At 46.8% G+C, this 14,152-nt stretch overlaps 1 protein-coding gene across 7 annotated transcripts in view; it reads left to right on the forward strand.

The window, feature by feature from the left end:
• Positions 1 to 14,152, forward strand: part of hyd (E3 ubiquitin-protein ligase hyd) — a 132,950-nt gene that overhangs the window by 55,959 nt on the left and 62,839 nt on the right. For all 7 annotated transcript variants that reach the window (XM_075895681.1, XM_075895677.1, XM_075895678.1 and 4 more), the window contains exons 21-23: positions 7,398 to 7,650; positions 10,210 to 10,448; positions 12,668 to 12,789. In XM_075895681.1, the coding sequence (XP_075751796.1) occupies positions 7,398 to 7,650; positions 10,210 to 10,448; positions 12,668 to 12,789 (614 nt within the window). The remainder of the gene's footprint in view (positions 1 to 7,397; positions 7,651 to 10,209; positions 10,449 to 12,667; positions 12,790 to 14,152) is intronic.

Here is a 14,152-nt window from a genome sequence, read left to right on the forward strand (position 1 = left end):
TTTGTATCCTCATAAGCCGTACCAGCTTATCGCGTATGTATCGGTTAATGAGTAGTTTTTCCAGTTTTCGTTGCGCACTCGCTGCGGCATGTCGTTCCCCACTGGGCGTCCCGACAGAACAGCAAGCCCCAGAGATCGAAACACGCCTCGCTTGTTTGTGTTGACGATGATGGCGGCTGTAGGGAGCCTACATGAACGGCCGTTTTTAGGGTGGAGACATCTTAATAAGTGCCTTCAAGAAACTCAGCCAAAACCAGCGGGCAACGGGGCACGCTGTTGCCAGCTTCCACCAAATTCAGCATAGTTTTCTGTGCGCCGCCATTTTGGAGCCAGCCGCCGCTCCCTTTGGCTACGCGAAGTACGGCGCAACAAAAAGGACAAACAGCTAGAATTTAATTCAGCTGGACTATTCAGCATTATTGTAGGGAGGCGACCGAGCATGAATACCTACGTACGGCGTCGGTGCCCAGCCCTTGTAACAACACACAACACCTGGGCTTTTGACAGCGGCGGTTCTCAGGGTCGTGTAAGCGACCCAGTTCTCAAAGTGAGGGCACGAAGAAATTCGCAGCCCACACACAAACACTTGCAACATAATACTGAGGTTACGCTGACACGAACGCAAGCGTGGCAACAGCTCAGACTAGTGAGCGCGTCTCCGTACGAACGCGTGGACGCGTCCCGTTTGTGGGAGATACTCGCAATGCGTGGACGCAGCAACGACAACTTCAGTTATCTACTCATTCGCGAACACCGCGAAAGACATATACGTGTGCCGCAGGAAAAAACAGTGAACGAAATACGCAGTACTCACAGAGCAAATACAAGACGCACTGGTGGGCTCCCAGTCGTCTCGCTTCACTTGAGCCAGCCATAGTTGTCGTCGGCCAGGGCTCGCTGGGAAGCGGAACATTCGCACCCCCTTTCTGTTGTGGTTAGTGCAGAGCGGTACGCAGCATCCAGGCATTCTAAGGCTTCACCGGCAGCGTTTAACATGCTACCGCAACGTTCGACGCCGTATTATTGAGAACTAAACGCAACCGGGCGTAGACGCAGTGCAGGCACCAAGATGGGGCGACAGCGCGGCGTTGCTGTCTGGCAACATTGTGTTTTGGCGGGTGGCGGTGCGTTGGCGGCATGTAGTGGGTCAAAGGCTGACATCACCCTAAAAACGGCCGTTCATGTAGGCTCCCTAGGCGGCTGTGTTGGTGAGCGCCATCTCTTGGATTTTTCCGCAACAAGAAGCGCTCGGCCGGCTAGGCTTCTGTTGTTGTCCACGCGATGGCGCATCGCACAAACACGCAAACACGGTGTGTGCTTGCTTTGCTGTCTTTATTCCTTTGGCGCCGTGCATAGGTGTTCTCTGGTTGATCCGTGCCGTACAGCTCTCGCGTCGTTTTTCACGTGTTGTGTATGTGTGCTTGTGCTGCTTCGTACTTGCGTCATGCCGAAGCTGGAACAAAAGCATCGAGTGCTGAAAATAGAGGAGAAATTGGACATAATACGTGCTATTGAAAGTGGCACGAAAAAATCGGCGCTGGCACGCGAAAAGGACCTGCCATTAACCACGGTGTGTGGAATTTGGAATTCTAGAGAGAAGTTGCTCGGCAGTGCTGCTGCAACTGCGAAAAGGTGCCGGCTACGCGGTTCGATGTTTTCGGATGTAGAGGAGGCACTGGTGAAGTGTCTAAAAGCTGCACGATAAAAATATCTGCCTATCAGCGGACTCCTGCTCGTGGAGAAGGCCCTGGTTTTTGCCTCGCAACTCAACCATGACAACTTCGTGTGCAGCAATGGCTGGCTGGCCAGACTTAAGGCGAGGCACGGCATTACCGCGAGGACTGTTTCGGAAGAAGGTGCTGCTGCTGACATGGATGGCGCGGAGCAGTGGCAAAATGGTCAGCTGAAGAACATCTTGGAAGACTACACACCTGATGACATCTTTAATATGGATGAATTGGCGCTATTCTTTAAGCTGCTACCAGACAAAACGCGCGCGTTCAAAGGCGAGACGTGCACCGGCGGCAAGCATGAAAAACACAGAATATCAGTGGCGTTTTGCGTAAACATGACTGGAACCGACAAAACTCCGCTCCTCGTGATCGGAAAGTCGGCGAAGCCTAGATGTTTCAAAGGCGCCCGCTTGCCATCAGGGGTCATCTATCGCAGCAACACCAAAGCATAGATGACAGCAAAACTCTTTGAGGAGTACGTGCGCCTCATCGATCGTCGTTTTGCGGCTAAGAACAGAAGAGTTGTTATTATTTTAGACAACGCTTCGGCGTACGTCGTCCTGGACAACCTGATGGCTGCGAAGTTGGCGTTTCTGCCACCAAACACAACAGCGATTGCCCATCCCTTGGACCAAGGCATCATTCGAGCTGTAAAACAGCTGTACAAGAAGAATCTGCTGCGCAGATTTCTTCTCGCCATTGAATGTGGCAAATTATTCTCCATCGACCTGATTGGTGCGATTCACCTGCTCGAATACTCGTGGCGGCAGGTTGAAGCAACGACGGTTAAAAATTGCTTCAAGCGTGCTGGCTGCAGTGTGTGTGCGGGCGACGTAGATGACGCCAGTGACACCATCGACCAGAGTTCAGGCATCGTAGACGAAGCTTGCAAAACTCTGCTAGCTGAAGTGCTGGAGCGGCAGGGCGTTACGGAGGGCATTTCCTTCCCCGACTTCAGAGATGCAGACAGCGATGTGCAGACATCTCCGGACATATCCGACGAAGCCATTGTTGCCTCGGTTGTCGAAGTGTCGCCAAATGATAGTGATGAGGACGACAATGAAAGCGACAACACGGGTGATCCAGGTCCGACAGTGGCCGAAGCTGCGCATTGCGTCAGCGTCATGCGGGTATTTGCCGAGAAGAGGGGGCTGGCGTAAAAGCTGGCTCGCAGCATAAGTGAGTTTGAGGCCGCTGTCGTTGCTGCTAGGCCGCTGCGGCGTCAAATGAAGATTACAGACTTTGTCATGCGAAGTTAATAAATTGCTGCACGTTTTTTGTTCTTTCATCGCACTCCCTGAAAATTTCTTTTTTTGACAGGTAAGTGAGCGACCTGACGCTATTTCGGTTAAGCAGTACTACCGTTTAGTACGTACTTTTTCCGAGCTCCGGCCAACTACGGTTTAACGAGGTTTCACTGGAGTATTTTTCCTGGATACTTCCGCTTCAATGAAGGTTTTGCAAGTACCACCACCTAAACAAAAAAGATTGTCAGGGATTGCAGTGAAATTCCGATAAAAACTCGGCAATATCTCACTGGCTCGCAAGTTCCAGAGATGTGCGGCTGCGTTGCGAAATCTGTGTTCTTGTCGGAGATACATTTATGCCTCTGCACGCACATCCCGGTCAATTGCTCTCCATGCACGAGCACAGGTTATGGCACTGCTGCTGGTGGGATTGATGGCCGTGCGGGCCCCGCTAGAAACGTTCAAGAACTCCTGCAATGTTTTGGTGTAGTGCTTAAAATATTAATTACCATTTGTCATGATTAGCCCTGCAGTCATGAATGACGACCATGGCGTTGTGAAGGCACATGCACTTAATCCAAGCACAACTGGTGTAAAGTCATAAGAGGTGTACAGTCTACAAGATTATTGGCCATTTACTGCTGATCAGACCTTTCAAAGAAATTGTGAATTTCCGACTGGTTCATTACTATAGGTATGCCTTCAGCATAGAGTTCTCTATACCAGTTGAGAAGCATCTCAGTTTACCATGCGTGTACTTCGTTTCAAACATTCGTTTACTTGCAAATCCTTTTCTCTTGAATGCCTGAGGTGCTTATTTTTCATTTTTAGACTGTTAGGATTATGCAAGCACACAAATTTTCAAATACTACTGGTGGAAAAACAGCTGATATTTTCTGGTATGGACCTGCGAAAAGGATGAATTAACCAAATGATGGAGCTTGAATTAAAAGGCTTTGAAAGAATAGAGTGCCAACCAGAAAGTTGAATTTTGTTTCAATAAACCAAAAGTATGAATTATCAGAGTTTGAATTCTCGCGAGTCTACTGTATGTGGACTTAAACATGGGATCATCAATCCACACCATCTGCACCATTACTTTGAGTGTGGAACACTCTTTTCTGCCTGTTTGTCGTTGCATAGGACATTATCTTATTACTACATGGCAGCTTGAGGTGGTATGCGAGGAATTATTTGTCTCCTGTCATTTTGTATTAAGTTCAACGTTAAGCTCGCGAAGTTTGCGAACGGCCGCGCGCAGTCGCTCGTCAAATTGCGTGCAGCATGATCGGCCGCGGGTGCCAACTTCGTCTTCGCGTAGTGTTGCCACGTTTTCGTGTGAAGACCCCGACGGCTGATGCCCATCAACGAGAACACATCATTCAGCGCGGTCTGTCCCCCGTTGCCTGCATGGCATGTGTGGCCAAAACGTTCACAGCAAAAGGTTTCATACGTTCTTCGCTACGTATGCACGGCGAGCTCCCCAATGATGCAGTCTCCCCACAGGTCAAACACACAAAACGCAACTTCACGGCGAGTCCGAATTCCCGGTCGTCGCGGACAATCTGCAGTTCTCCGTTGCATGCTTTGCACTTTGCGAATGCCAACAAAGCGCTGTTCACTGTGTCCAAATCTATAACTGTGAACGTGGTTCCATGAGGCGGTCGAGCTGCTTCGTCGGCACCCTCAACCACGAATGCGCGTTTCCACTCCGTCGCTGCAGCGAACGACAACTCCGATAACTTATCTTCGGCTTTAGCTCGCTCCTCTTCTAAGTCAGATTGCTACCGATAGATAGTATCTAGGCGCACGCGCCCGCTGCTCGAAGGCTCCGCGGCTGACGGACTTTGCACAGGCTCCGTGACAATTGATGCGGTAGCTAGGCCTTCCGTGGTAGCGTCGACGATTTCGCCATGGGACGCGAAGAGTGTAGCGTCTCGGGGGTTTTGCTGTATCACGGAGTGCTTCGTCAAATTCGCGACTAGCGTCCTTCTCACTTTTTTCGCACCAAACTCGTGCCGCGTGCGAAATTCGCACTCAGGATTTGACATCATGAAACTTCTCCACCGACACAGAGGCAAAATGGCGCGCATGGACACGCCTCAATACTCGGAGCAGACGAAGCCAGGAGCCTCCATCAATAGGGAGGCAAGCTCAAGTCACGTGCGCGAAGTAGCGAATAGGAAGGCGCTCTGATACTTTTTTTTGCCGCCCATTTTACAAGCTGCCAATGGTTGAGTTGGACCCATTCTGGTGGGAATTTGAAGGTGAAAGACGGCTCTCCTAAATGAGACCAAGCGGGTCGCGCTGGCACACATAAAAGGGCAGGGGCACGTCACGGAAAGTGTGCGATTTCAACGTTGATTTCGGCTCAGATTTAGCTAGAAAGCGCTGTATAAAGGGTCTTAGCGGCTAAAGTAATAATATTATAGGCATGAAATTCACGGTATAAGTGCACTAGTAGCTGTAGATTTCAAAAATGCAATAAAAAAAGTTTTTTCTGAGATTTTTTGGTCTCCACAACTAGTGTCCCCCCTTAACGATATGTATCTCTTCCCGTCAAGTGCAGCCACTGCAACTTAGATTTACGCGACCACTACCGATCAAAGCGCAACCAATGCCGATTAGGCCTAGCTTGCCGTTGGGTATGTTGTCGTAGAAAGCTCGTCAAAAACATGAGGATTCGCCGTCAAAAAGATCGCACTAGCAGTGAACCAAGAACCGCGTGCGTGATACGAAGTTTGCGTTCGCGGCCGGGGGATCAGCAACGACGGTCGACAACTCACCACGTTTACACACGACAGCGCACTGGCAGCAAAAGTGAAAGCTCGCGTCAGAAAAACCATAAAAAGTGTTCAATATACGGACGAGGAAGCAAACGCGAAATTTGTTGCAAGTGCGATAACGTCTTTTCCGAAACTGTTAAGCGCATGCAGTTGATAACGATGGAATCGCATGTGCCACGTGGAGCGGCGCATAGTTCACTGTAGCCGTGTCAGCGCTAGTGCAAAGGCTTATCAGTCACCGAGGCAACCGTCCTCCTCCCTTACTCGACGAGGCCGCGCAGTGCACGCAGTCTTTTTTTTTTTTTTCATTTTCTTTTCTTTCCCTTCGCCTTTCGTTCGTTCACTCCGCGTTCCATCCTCCTCCGTAACGACCTCGTCGTTCGCTCCCCAGCAGTGCACCCATTGCTACTCACTACCGCGTTTGTCACAGACAGTTTCCGGCAACCGCAATATAATCGGTCTTTCATCTTGGGGGACTGCACAATAAGCAGTATGCGTATACATGGGATTCCATGGGAGGGTAAACGGGAGTAGAAAAAAACCGCATTGTAAGCGGTTCTGCATTTTAAGCGGTTACATTATAAGTGGTGTAGCAGCAGCACTCGGAACTACAGGCTAAAGCTTTTCTTTTTCTCTCAAACTTAATAGAATTGTAATTATATGAGAAATACCTGCTAATTACTGGAAGTTCATTTTTACCATCCAAGTTTTAAAATTATTTCTGATGAAAGAAATAGCCGTTTTGACATCTAGTTTGCTTTAGCCTGTGGGATGAACGTTTTAGAGGAAACATGTAGTTTTGAAAACCAACTTTTTTTATTGCAAGTTGCCATAACGACTCATAAGAAATCACCCAATTATAATGTGGAATTTTGTCATTACTCTTTTTTAAAATAAGACATTTGAAATCTGTTTGCAGATTTGAAATCTCTATTTAATGGTACGCATGCATGGTAATTTTCATGACAGCAGGATAATAAAAAACTTTTTTCTACGCCCCTCATCCCCCCTTAAGATCACATGCTATGTGAGGCTAAACAGGCAAAAAAGAGTGTTCCACACACTCAAGGTAATGGCAACAGATGGCGTGGACTGATGCTCTCACGTTTAAATGCACATATATACCTAATAAAAATAGACGGGATGTATTACCGCCACCGTTGCTCAGTGGTGGAGCATCGGATGCGTTATTCCAAGGTCGCAGGTTCTAATCGTGCCGGTGGCAAGATATCTTTTCGTCCACTTTTCTTTTTTCACATTTAAACTACAATTACTTGCAATAAAATCCCCTATACTTTCCCTGGAATTAATGTCTGTTAGTTCTCAAAGATGTAAGGTAATTCTAAATAACATTCATGTATACTCTTGGCCAATGTTATTCTATGCGAGATCAAGCCACACCTTTTAGAGACTGTTGCATCCATGTAAACCGCGGTAAAACAAGACAGGAGTGTTAATGCGGATGATGTGACAGGATAGGAAAGTTCAAAATGCGAACTCATAGTTATCTTGCTTGCAAGTGCTTATATTTGTCAAATCGCCCACTCCTTAACTTCGAATGCGTTATATTTTTTTCATTTCTGATCGAATAGTAGACAAAGGTATCACCGTGAATCTATGTGCATGTGCAGGGATGCCCAGGGCTGCACACCCTTCATGACAGCCGTGTGCGGGAGGGCATATCATGCAGCACTGCTGCTGCTGGATGCAGCGCAACGAGTGCTGCAAGAGTCTGGGGGTTCCAGTGGGGGTGAAGGATCGCGCAGGGCCCTCCAAAACATGCTCTACCCTCCTGGCTCGGCACCCGACGACTCTCCCCTGCATGTGCTCTGTTGCAACGACACCTGTAGCTTCACCTGGACTGGCGCTGAGCACATCAACCAGGTTGGTGGCACTGATGCTGAACCACAGAAAGGAAGATGGATGGGAAGAAATCAACAATACGTATGTTCTAGCCAGTAATTGGGAGTGAGTCAAACGGTAGCTAAAGAGAAAACTTATTTTACTTGTCCGTGATCTTTGACTGCTACTTTGACCTTTATTTTCTCTTCAGTATCTGTGTATCCAGCCTTAGGTACAAGAGGCTCAGAGTTAATTTGTTCTTGCAATAACGGACTGGTGATTGCGAAATTCTTTTTCGTTTTTGTTTTGGTGTCACAAAATGATAATTCTGAAGCTTTGAAAAATCTGAGTAATGGCCACTCCGATATATTAAACTGGCCAGAAACTGAAATTTTATAGTGGTGGAAGTAGTTTGTCGGCATGTTGCTATAGTTCGTACACTTGCTTGAGACAAGGGGCGTGCTTTGGCATGTCTGGGGTTGAGCCAGTTGTGATCTCATGAAAATAGTTGTGCCCTTGGAAGGGATCGCTCAGGCATGATCACTGTATTTTAGCCTTCATAGGGTGGTTACTGCCTCGAAAACTGCTTCAGGAATTGGGGAAAGCGCACATCAATCCTCAGGTGCAAACGCCGTTCAGTATGGTACCTGAAACAGCATTGCGTGGTGCTTCCCCTAATATACATTGTGGGACAGTGCTTGCTATTCGCAATGTTCGCGTCGCCTTTCGCAATGTTCGCGTCGCCTATTCGCAATGTTCGCGTCGCTTGCTATTCGCGTCGCCTAGTGGAATTAGCGTCCTCTCAAGGATGATCAGTAGGCAGACTCTCCCAACCTCCCAACGCTCCCTTGTTCGGCGGTGCTAGCCTCAGTGTGAACGCGTTAGCAAGATACGAACACAAACCACTTTGTATGTTGCGTGCATCAGTGAATATACTGGACCGTCCTTGACATGATAAATCTGATTTGTTCTTGCGAGAGGCGAAGTTTTCATGAAAATACGTGGCAACTTGTGCTTTCGATTATAGCCCGTAGAGTACACATCTCAGCTTCGCGAGATTTGCGGCAGTCACGTTGGATAGTTAAATGTTATTGTCAAATTTTTGCAGTTGAAACTCGCCTTGTTTTAAGTGCATATAGCATTCGTCAGTGATTTTGTAGTGCATGAATCCCATAACATTCATTGCAAGCAGAAAGTTGCGCAGGCTCTTGATTTGCGCTTCCAAACCTTGGCCTATGCTGCATCGCTTGTTTTTCACGTTCGTTGATAGATGGCAGCACACTGCAAGCGATGTTTTTTTTTTTTTTTTTGCCTGGTATCGGAGCGAAATGTTCGCACTCCCAGATAAACGTCGTGAGTGACACCTTGTTGCGGTTGTGCAATGACGCGTTGTTGATGCTATCGAAGTCGTTCGGCAGAGAAATTTCCTCAGATTACCTTCAGCAGTGATGTTCAAAGAAACTGTCTTGACGTCGAGGATTTTTCACTAGATGTAGATGGTTGTCAATGCGCTGAGAGTGACAGTGACGAACGATCAGCTGCTAGCTCACAAGCAGAGAGTTGCACTTCAGGTTCCCTCGTGAGTTAATGTTTTCTTTTTCATGCTCGTAAGTAACTTTGATTATATTTATTGCATAATATCCCTCAGCGAGCTCAAAATAATAAAAAGTTTTTTTGTGCATTGCATGTAGCCCAATTACAGTGAATATTACAAAATGCTGCATGCCACTTGACCAGCGAAGCGAAATGGTTATAGCTAAGAAATATGCAGTCATAAGTACAGTCTACGCTAACTTCTCCTGCACTTCACTGGTGCCGTCGTAGCGATGTTGTTTTTCAACAAATTTTCACAGTTTTGATGTTGCAAAAAGCGTATGCATGTATTCGTTTCGACATCCTTATTTCGATCGCGCCGATGGAACCTGCAACATCAGAGTGCAGTGAATTGCATACTGTTAGAGTCTGATCATGGCTGTGACACGAGCGCTACTTAATGGGAGGTTGAATGCTAGTGTTCCATTGAAGAAGCAGCTGCATGATGCTTACAGCGCAAGTGATGACGACGACGTAATATGTTTGCAAACCATCGCTACGGTAAACATTCGGTCCTGTGCAGCCGTGATGGCGCACTATTCGCTAGTGGTTCACTACTTCGGCAACTCCGCCAGGCAGGCTCGGCACAAATGAGCTCGTAGTGCCATTGAGTTCACACGTGAATTCTAGTTCGCGCAGTTTTCTGTAGCACACACAGGATTACGCAAAGCATCGTTGATGCACGGACGATCAGCTGACACCACCACTTTTTGCTATGCGACAAGTAATAAGGTAGCGAGCATTCAGCAGTTCCTATAGTTTGGGAAAGTACTTTGGTTCGACATATGTTCATTTGACGATCGAGAGTTCATCCTGTGAAAGCGGCACGTGGAGTACGTCCGTGCATCCTATCTTTTCCTATGAGAGGTCACGGGTTGATCATCCCTCCGCAGCTATCTTGGATTGCACGGCGCGCCACCTATAGGCCGTGGGCATTGCGAATAAGCCTTGTCCTGCGCTAGTTGATGCTGTGCTACAGGTGGTGTTTATCATTGCACACATGTGCAGGACATCTTTGAGTGCCGCACCTGTGGCCTGATAGGATCGCTGTGCTGCTGCACGGAGTGTGCCCGCGTCTGCCACAAGGGCCACGACTGCAAGCTGAAGCGCACCTCGCCAACAGCCTACTGCGACTGCTGGGAGAAGTGCAAGTGCCGTGCCTTGCTAGCAGGGCACCAGGGGATGCGTTCCACGCTGCTCAACCGCCTTGTCACCGACACCGACCTGGTCACCTTGCCGAACAGCAGGTTTGTTGTGCCTCGGTCTCTGAACTGGGGAGCTGAAATGGGAAAGTGAGGTGTTGTGGAATGCCCAAGCGTCATGCCAAACATTGATAGGGCATGATCTGCCCTCAGACAAAGCATTGCACAAGTCGTTGAGGCTCAAGGTGCAGATGCGGCATCGAGTTCATGTCGCTCGATAAGTCTGGGCTGAAATTCAAATTTGCCAAGCATCTGAAGAAGTCAGATTGCATATGGGAAGTTGATGGTGTTCTGTTCACTCCATCAACTGTCATGGCCGTGACTTAATTGTTAAAAGTTCAATAACAACCTTTATAAGAAACCTGCACTGAGGAGTAGTTCTTGTTTTTTATGTGAGATGTCTCTTACAAGCAGGGCACCGCTTTTATTTTTCCAATTAACGCGTAGTACAGCTGTTGAAGTTGGCCATGTGCCATAGATTGAAAATCATCATCATAAAGCGGCACGTGCCACCTTATTCTTCACAGCCTTCGTCTTCTTTCTCCTGTGCTTCACTATCAGAAGATGTGCACTATTTGATGAGGGATGCACTAACTTGATGGGCAAGCGAATGAGAGAGAACAGAGAGAAAGAGAGAAAGGATAAGAAAGTGAAAGAGAGAAAGAAATAGACAGAAGAAAAGGCGAGATTTGAAGTCGCGTCCATATGATTCGAATGTGGGCATCCTAACACTTGACTATCTGGACACCCTAGCAAAGCAGACCGTGGTCATGTATTCTATAGTACAGAAATGTGGTAAGAAAGCATTGCGAGGGTAAAGAGGAGAGGTGCAAGGGTGAATAAGAGGGAAAAGGATAAGGTAACGTGTACAGTAGGACCTCATTGGTACTTTGGAGTGGTTCGCATTGGGGTTAGTTGGCGATCTTGCATGTCGAGTGGTTGCAGCTAAGTTTAAACGTACACATAAAGAAAGTCAGCACTGTTCTTGTGTTTCTTTGTACGTACAAATTTAGCTGCGACCACTCAATATGTTCATTGATACGTTCCCCCTTAATACGATTTCCTGGTTCCCACTCTCACTGTCGCGAAAACTAAAGGTGACCCGATTAAGATCGTGCGTTTTCACAAATTTTACGTTTATTTTCAGCTTTTTTTTTCCCTCCCCAGAAAGGCATCAATGCAGTTCTACTGTAGATAAACAGACATAGATAGAAAAAAAGTAATAGAAACGAAAAAGAGAAAAGGTGAGAGACTGTCTTTTGAGAGAGAGAAAAGGTATCGAAAAAAAGAGAAAAAAAAAAGAAAATTTACGGAGAAAGATATGAAGCAACATACACAAAAGAGCAGAAAGAAAAAAAAAAGAAAGCATAGCCCTACAGTATAGCAAATACAGTTGTCGTGTGGTGTAGAACTATCATCTTCATAAACTGGCACGCATTATGTCCATTATCTTCTACTTCATCCTCTTCTGCATCTGCATCTTGCCCACCAGCTCTGCTGTGACCCAGCCTTGTGCGACTTTGTGCAAGGAGCACAAGTTTGTTTTTTTCTTCTTCAAAGTTGTCATACTGGCATTTCTTATATCCAATAATCTGTTACATCAGTGCCTCTCTTTTATAAAGGTGTTAAACTTTATTAGACTTCTATGCCGGAGGCCTTGTGTTTAGGTCTGCGTCATAATTACGGGTATGCAACTGAAGCAAAAATGCTTGCTTGCCTGTTGAAGTTTTCTGCACATTTTGTTGTGGGTATCGCATGCATCACCAACCTTTGATCTTGCTCAGCTGCAGTGCTTGAACTGCAACCCTTGAGTTTCCATCACACTATTGTTGGCACCAAGCAACGCTGTATGAAGAATTGCATACTGTGCATTCTGTGATTGGCACAGCAGCTGCTACTGTATGTCTAGATACGGTGTAGCTTCCTGGCAGTGCAAAAAGCATTTAAACAGATTTTGCTTCCACATGTGTATTTGTGTCGCTAAGTTAACATGAAATGCACAAATTATTCGTTTAATTTCTGTCAGGTTGTTACGCACTAAGAATATGGCAATGGGGGAGTCCTCTATACCTCATTCTCCAGACATAGCTCTGCATTGCTTTTAAAGTGCATTGATAAAGTATTTTCAATCCAGTACATTGGGTCAGGTAACTCATTAGTGTACACCTTTTTTTTATTTGGGCTCTCTTCACAAATACTTTCCTTCTCTCTCTCTCTTTTCATAAAATATTTCTGTTTGAGCAATGCCAACTTTCTTGCTTCAGGGGCGAAAACATCCTGCTCTTCCTCGTACAGACAGTTGGAAGGCAACTGGTGGAGCAACGCCAGTATCGTCCATCCAGGTCTCGCTCGGGTGCCCCTCGCAAGGTCTCAAACTCTGAAATGGGTGAGGTGGTATTCTTACCTTGAGCCCTTGGCTTGCATTTTTCAGTTGGAAGTGTAGCCTGCTCAGGAAGTGAGCGATTCTATAGTCACGCACGCATTGGTAGGCAGCCTAACTTCGCAGGCACTGCTTAAGGGGGGACGTGGCAAGTAAAACTAATTTTTTTATTAATGTACTGTTTGTGATGAAATTTGGTGTGTGTATGTGGATGATTGTGAGGATTCCAAATATGAAAACCGTTTTCAAATACCTCTTGTACTTTTTGAGTTACAAGCATAATTATACTAATTAGTGCTCTTCACACTTAAAGAGATAATTATTGCTAAATGAAATTATTTTTTCATTTTATTATGTTCCCAAAGCATCAACTTGTGCAAAGAAGCTATTAGTTGATTTTTCTAGTTCTTGTAACCATAAATAAAATTTCCAAAACATGGATGTTGTTTTGCGCACACATCGCAGTAATTATAAAATGTGTTCTAAAAATTTTAAATGATGAGTAAGAAGAGAGATAAAGCTTTATTGCACTGCTAAAGGCCTCCTGAGCCTAGTGCAAAAAACGGAACGACTCTATCAGTCTTTGTTAGAAAATGACTGATGTTCTAGCGAAGGCACATAGGCGAAAATCAAGAGTTGAGAAAACTGACTTTGAAAGTTCACTCTTGTTTGGAAGTTCACAACATGCCTAAAACACTCAGAATCCTCCTGGGCAGTAATCCTGAGATGCTGTGGCCTTGGCCTCCGTAGAGCGCAACCCAGTTTTGCGCTTCTTTGTCGTGGAACAATGCGCCTTTTGAGCCCTCTTTACCCTTTTGGCATCCTTTTCGGCTGCTCGCCGCAAAGAGCAGTCTCCTGGATTGAAGCCCAGTTGAGCAGTGATCTCTTGCAGCGCACTCTTGCAGCCACCATTGAAACGGCAGACTGCATCTGCAACTGCACTTTCCACACTTCGAAGGGACGCGAACTGGCTCTTGGACTGGAGTGACCAAATGAGGCTGTTCATACTCTCCACAGCGTTCTGGGTTTTTCCCTGCGCACACCTTTCAAGGAGCTCTTTGTTCGAGAGGCGCTTGTAGATTGGCAGCAGTGCCACTCGCACGTGAGGGGGCAGTTTATGTTTGTGAGGCGGCAGCGGCTCTCCCTTGGCCAATGCCCGATTGTGCGGGCACCAGGAGTCAGTCCCACTTGGGCACAGGTCGTGGTGTGGATCCTGGTCTGTGGATGTTACATGGTAATAAGTGGCCATGATGGCCCTCTCCATGCCAGGAACATCGTTGGGGTGGCTCTTAATGGCCCAGCCATAATAATTCGTCAACTTCTTTATCAGGCCCTGCGTCAGCCGGCCTTTGCCACCCATGCTCAGTCC

Source organism: Rhipicephalus microplus, chromosome 5 (genome assembly GCF_043290135.1).
Source record: "Rhipicephalus microplus isolate Deutch F79 chromosome 5, USDA_Rmic, whole genome shotgun sequence".
NCBI lineage: Eukaryota > Metazoa > Arthropoda > Arachnida > Ixodida > Ixodidae > Rhipicephalus > Rhipicephalus microplus.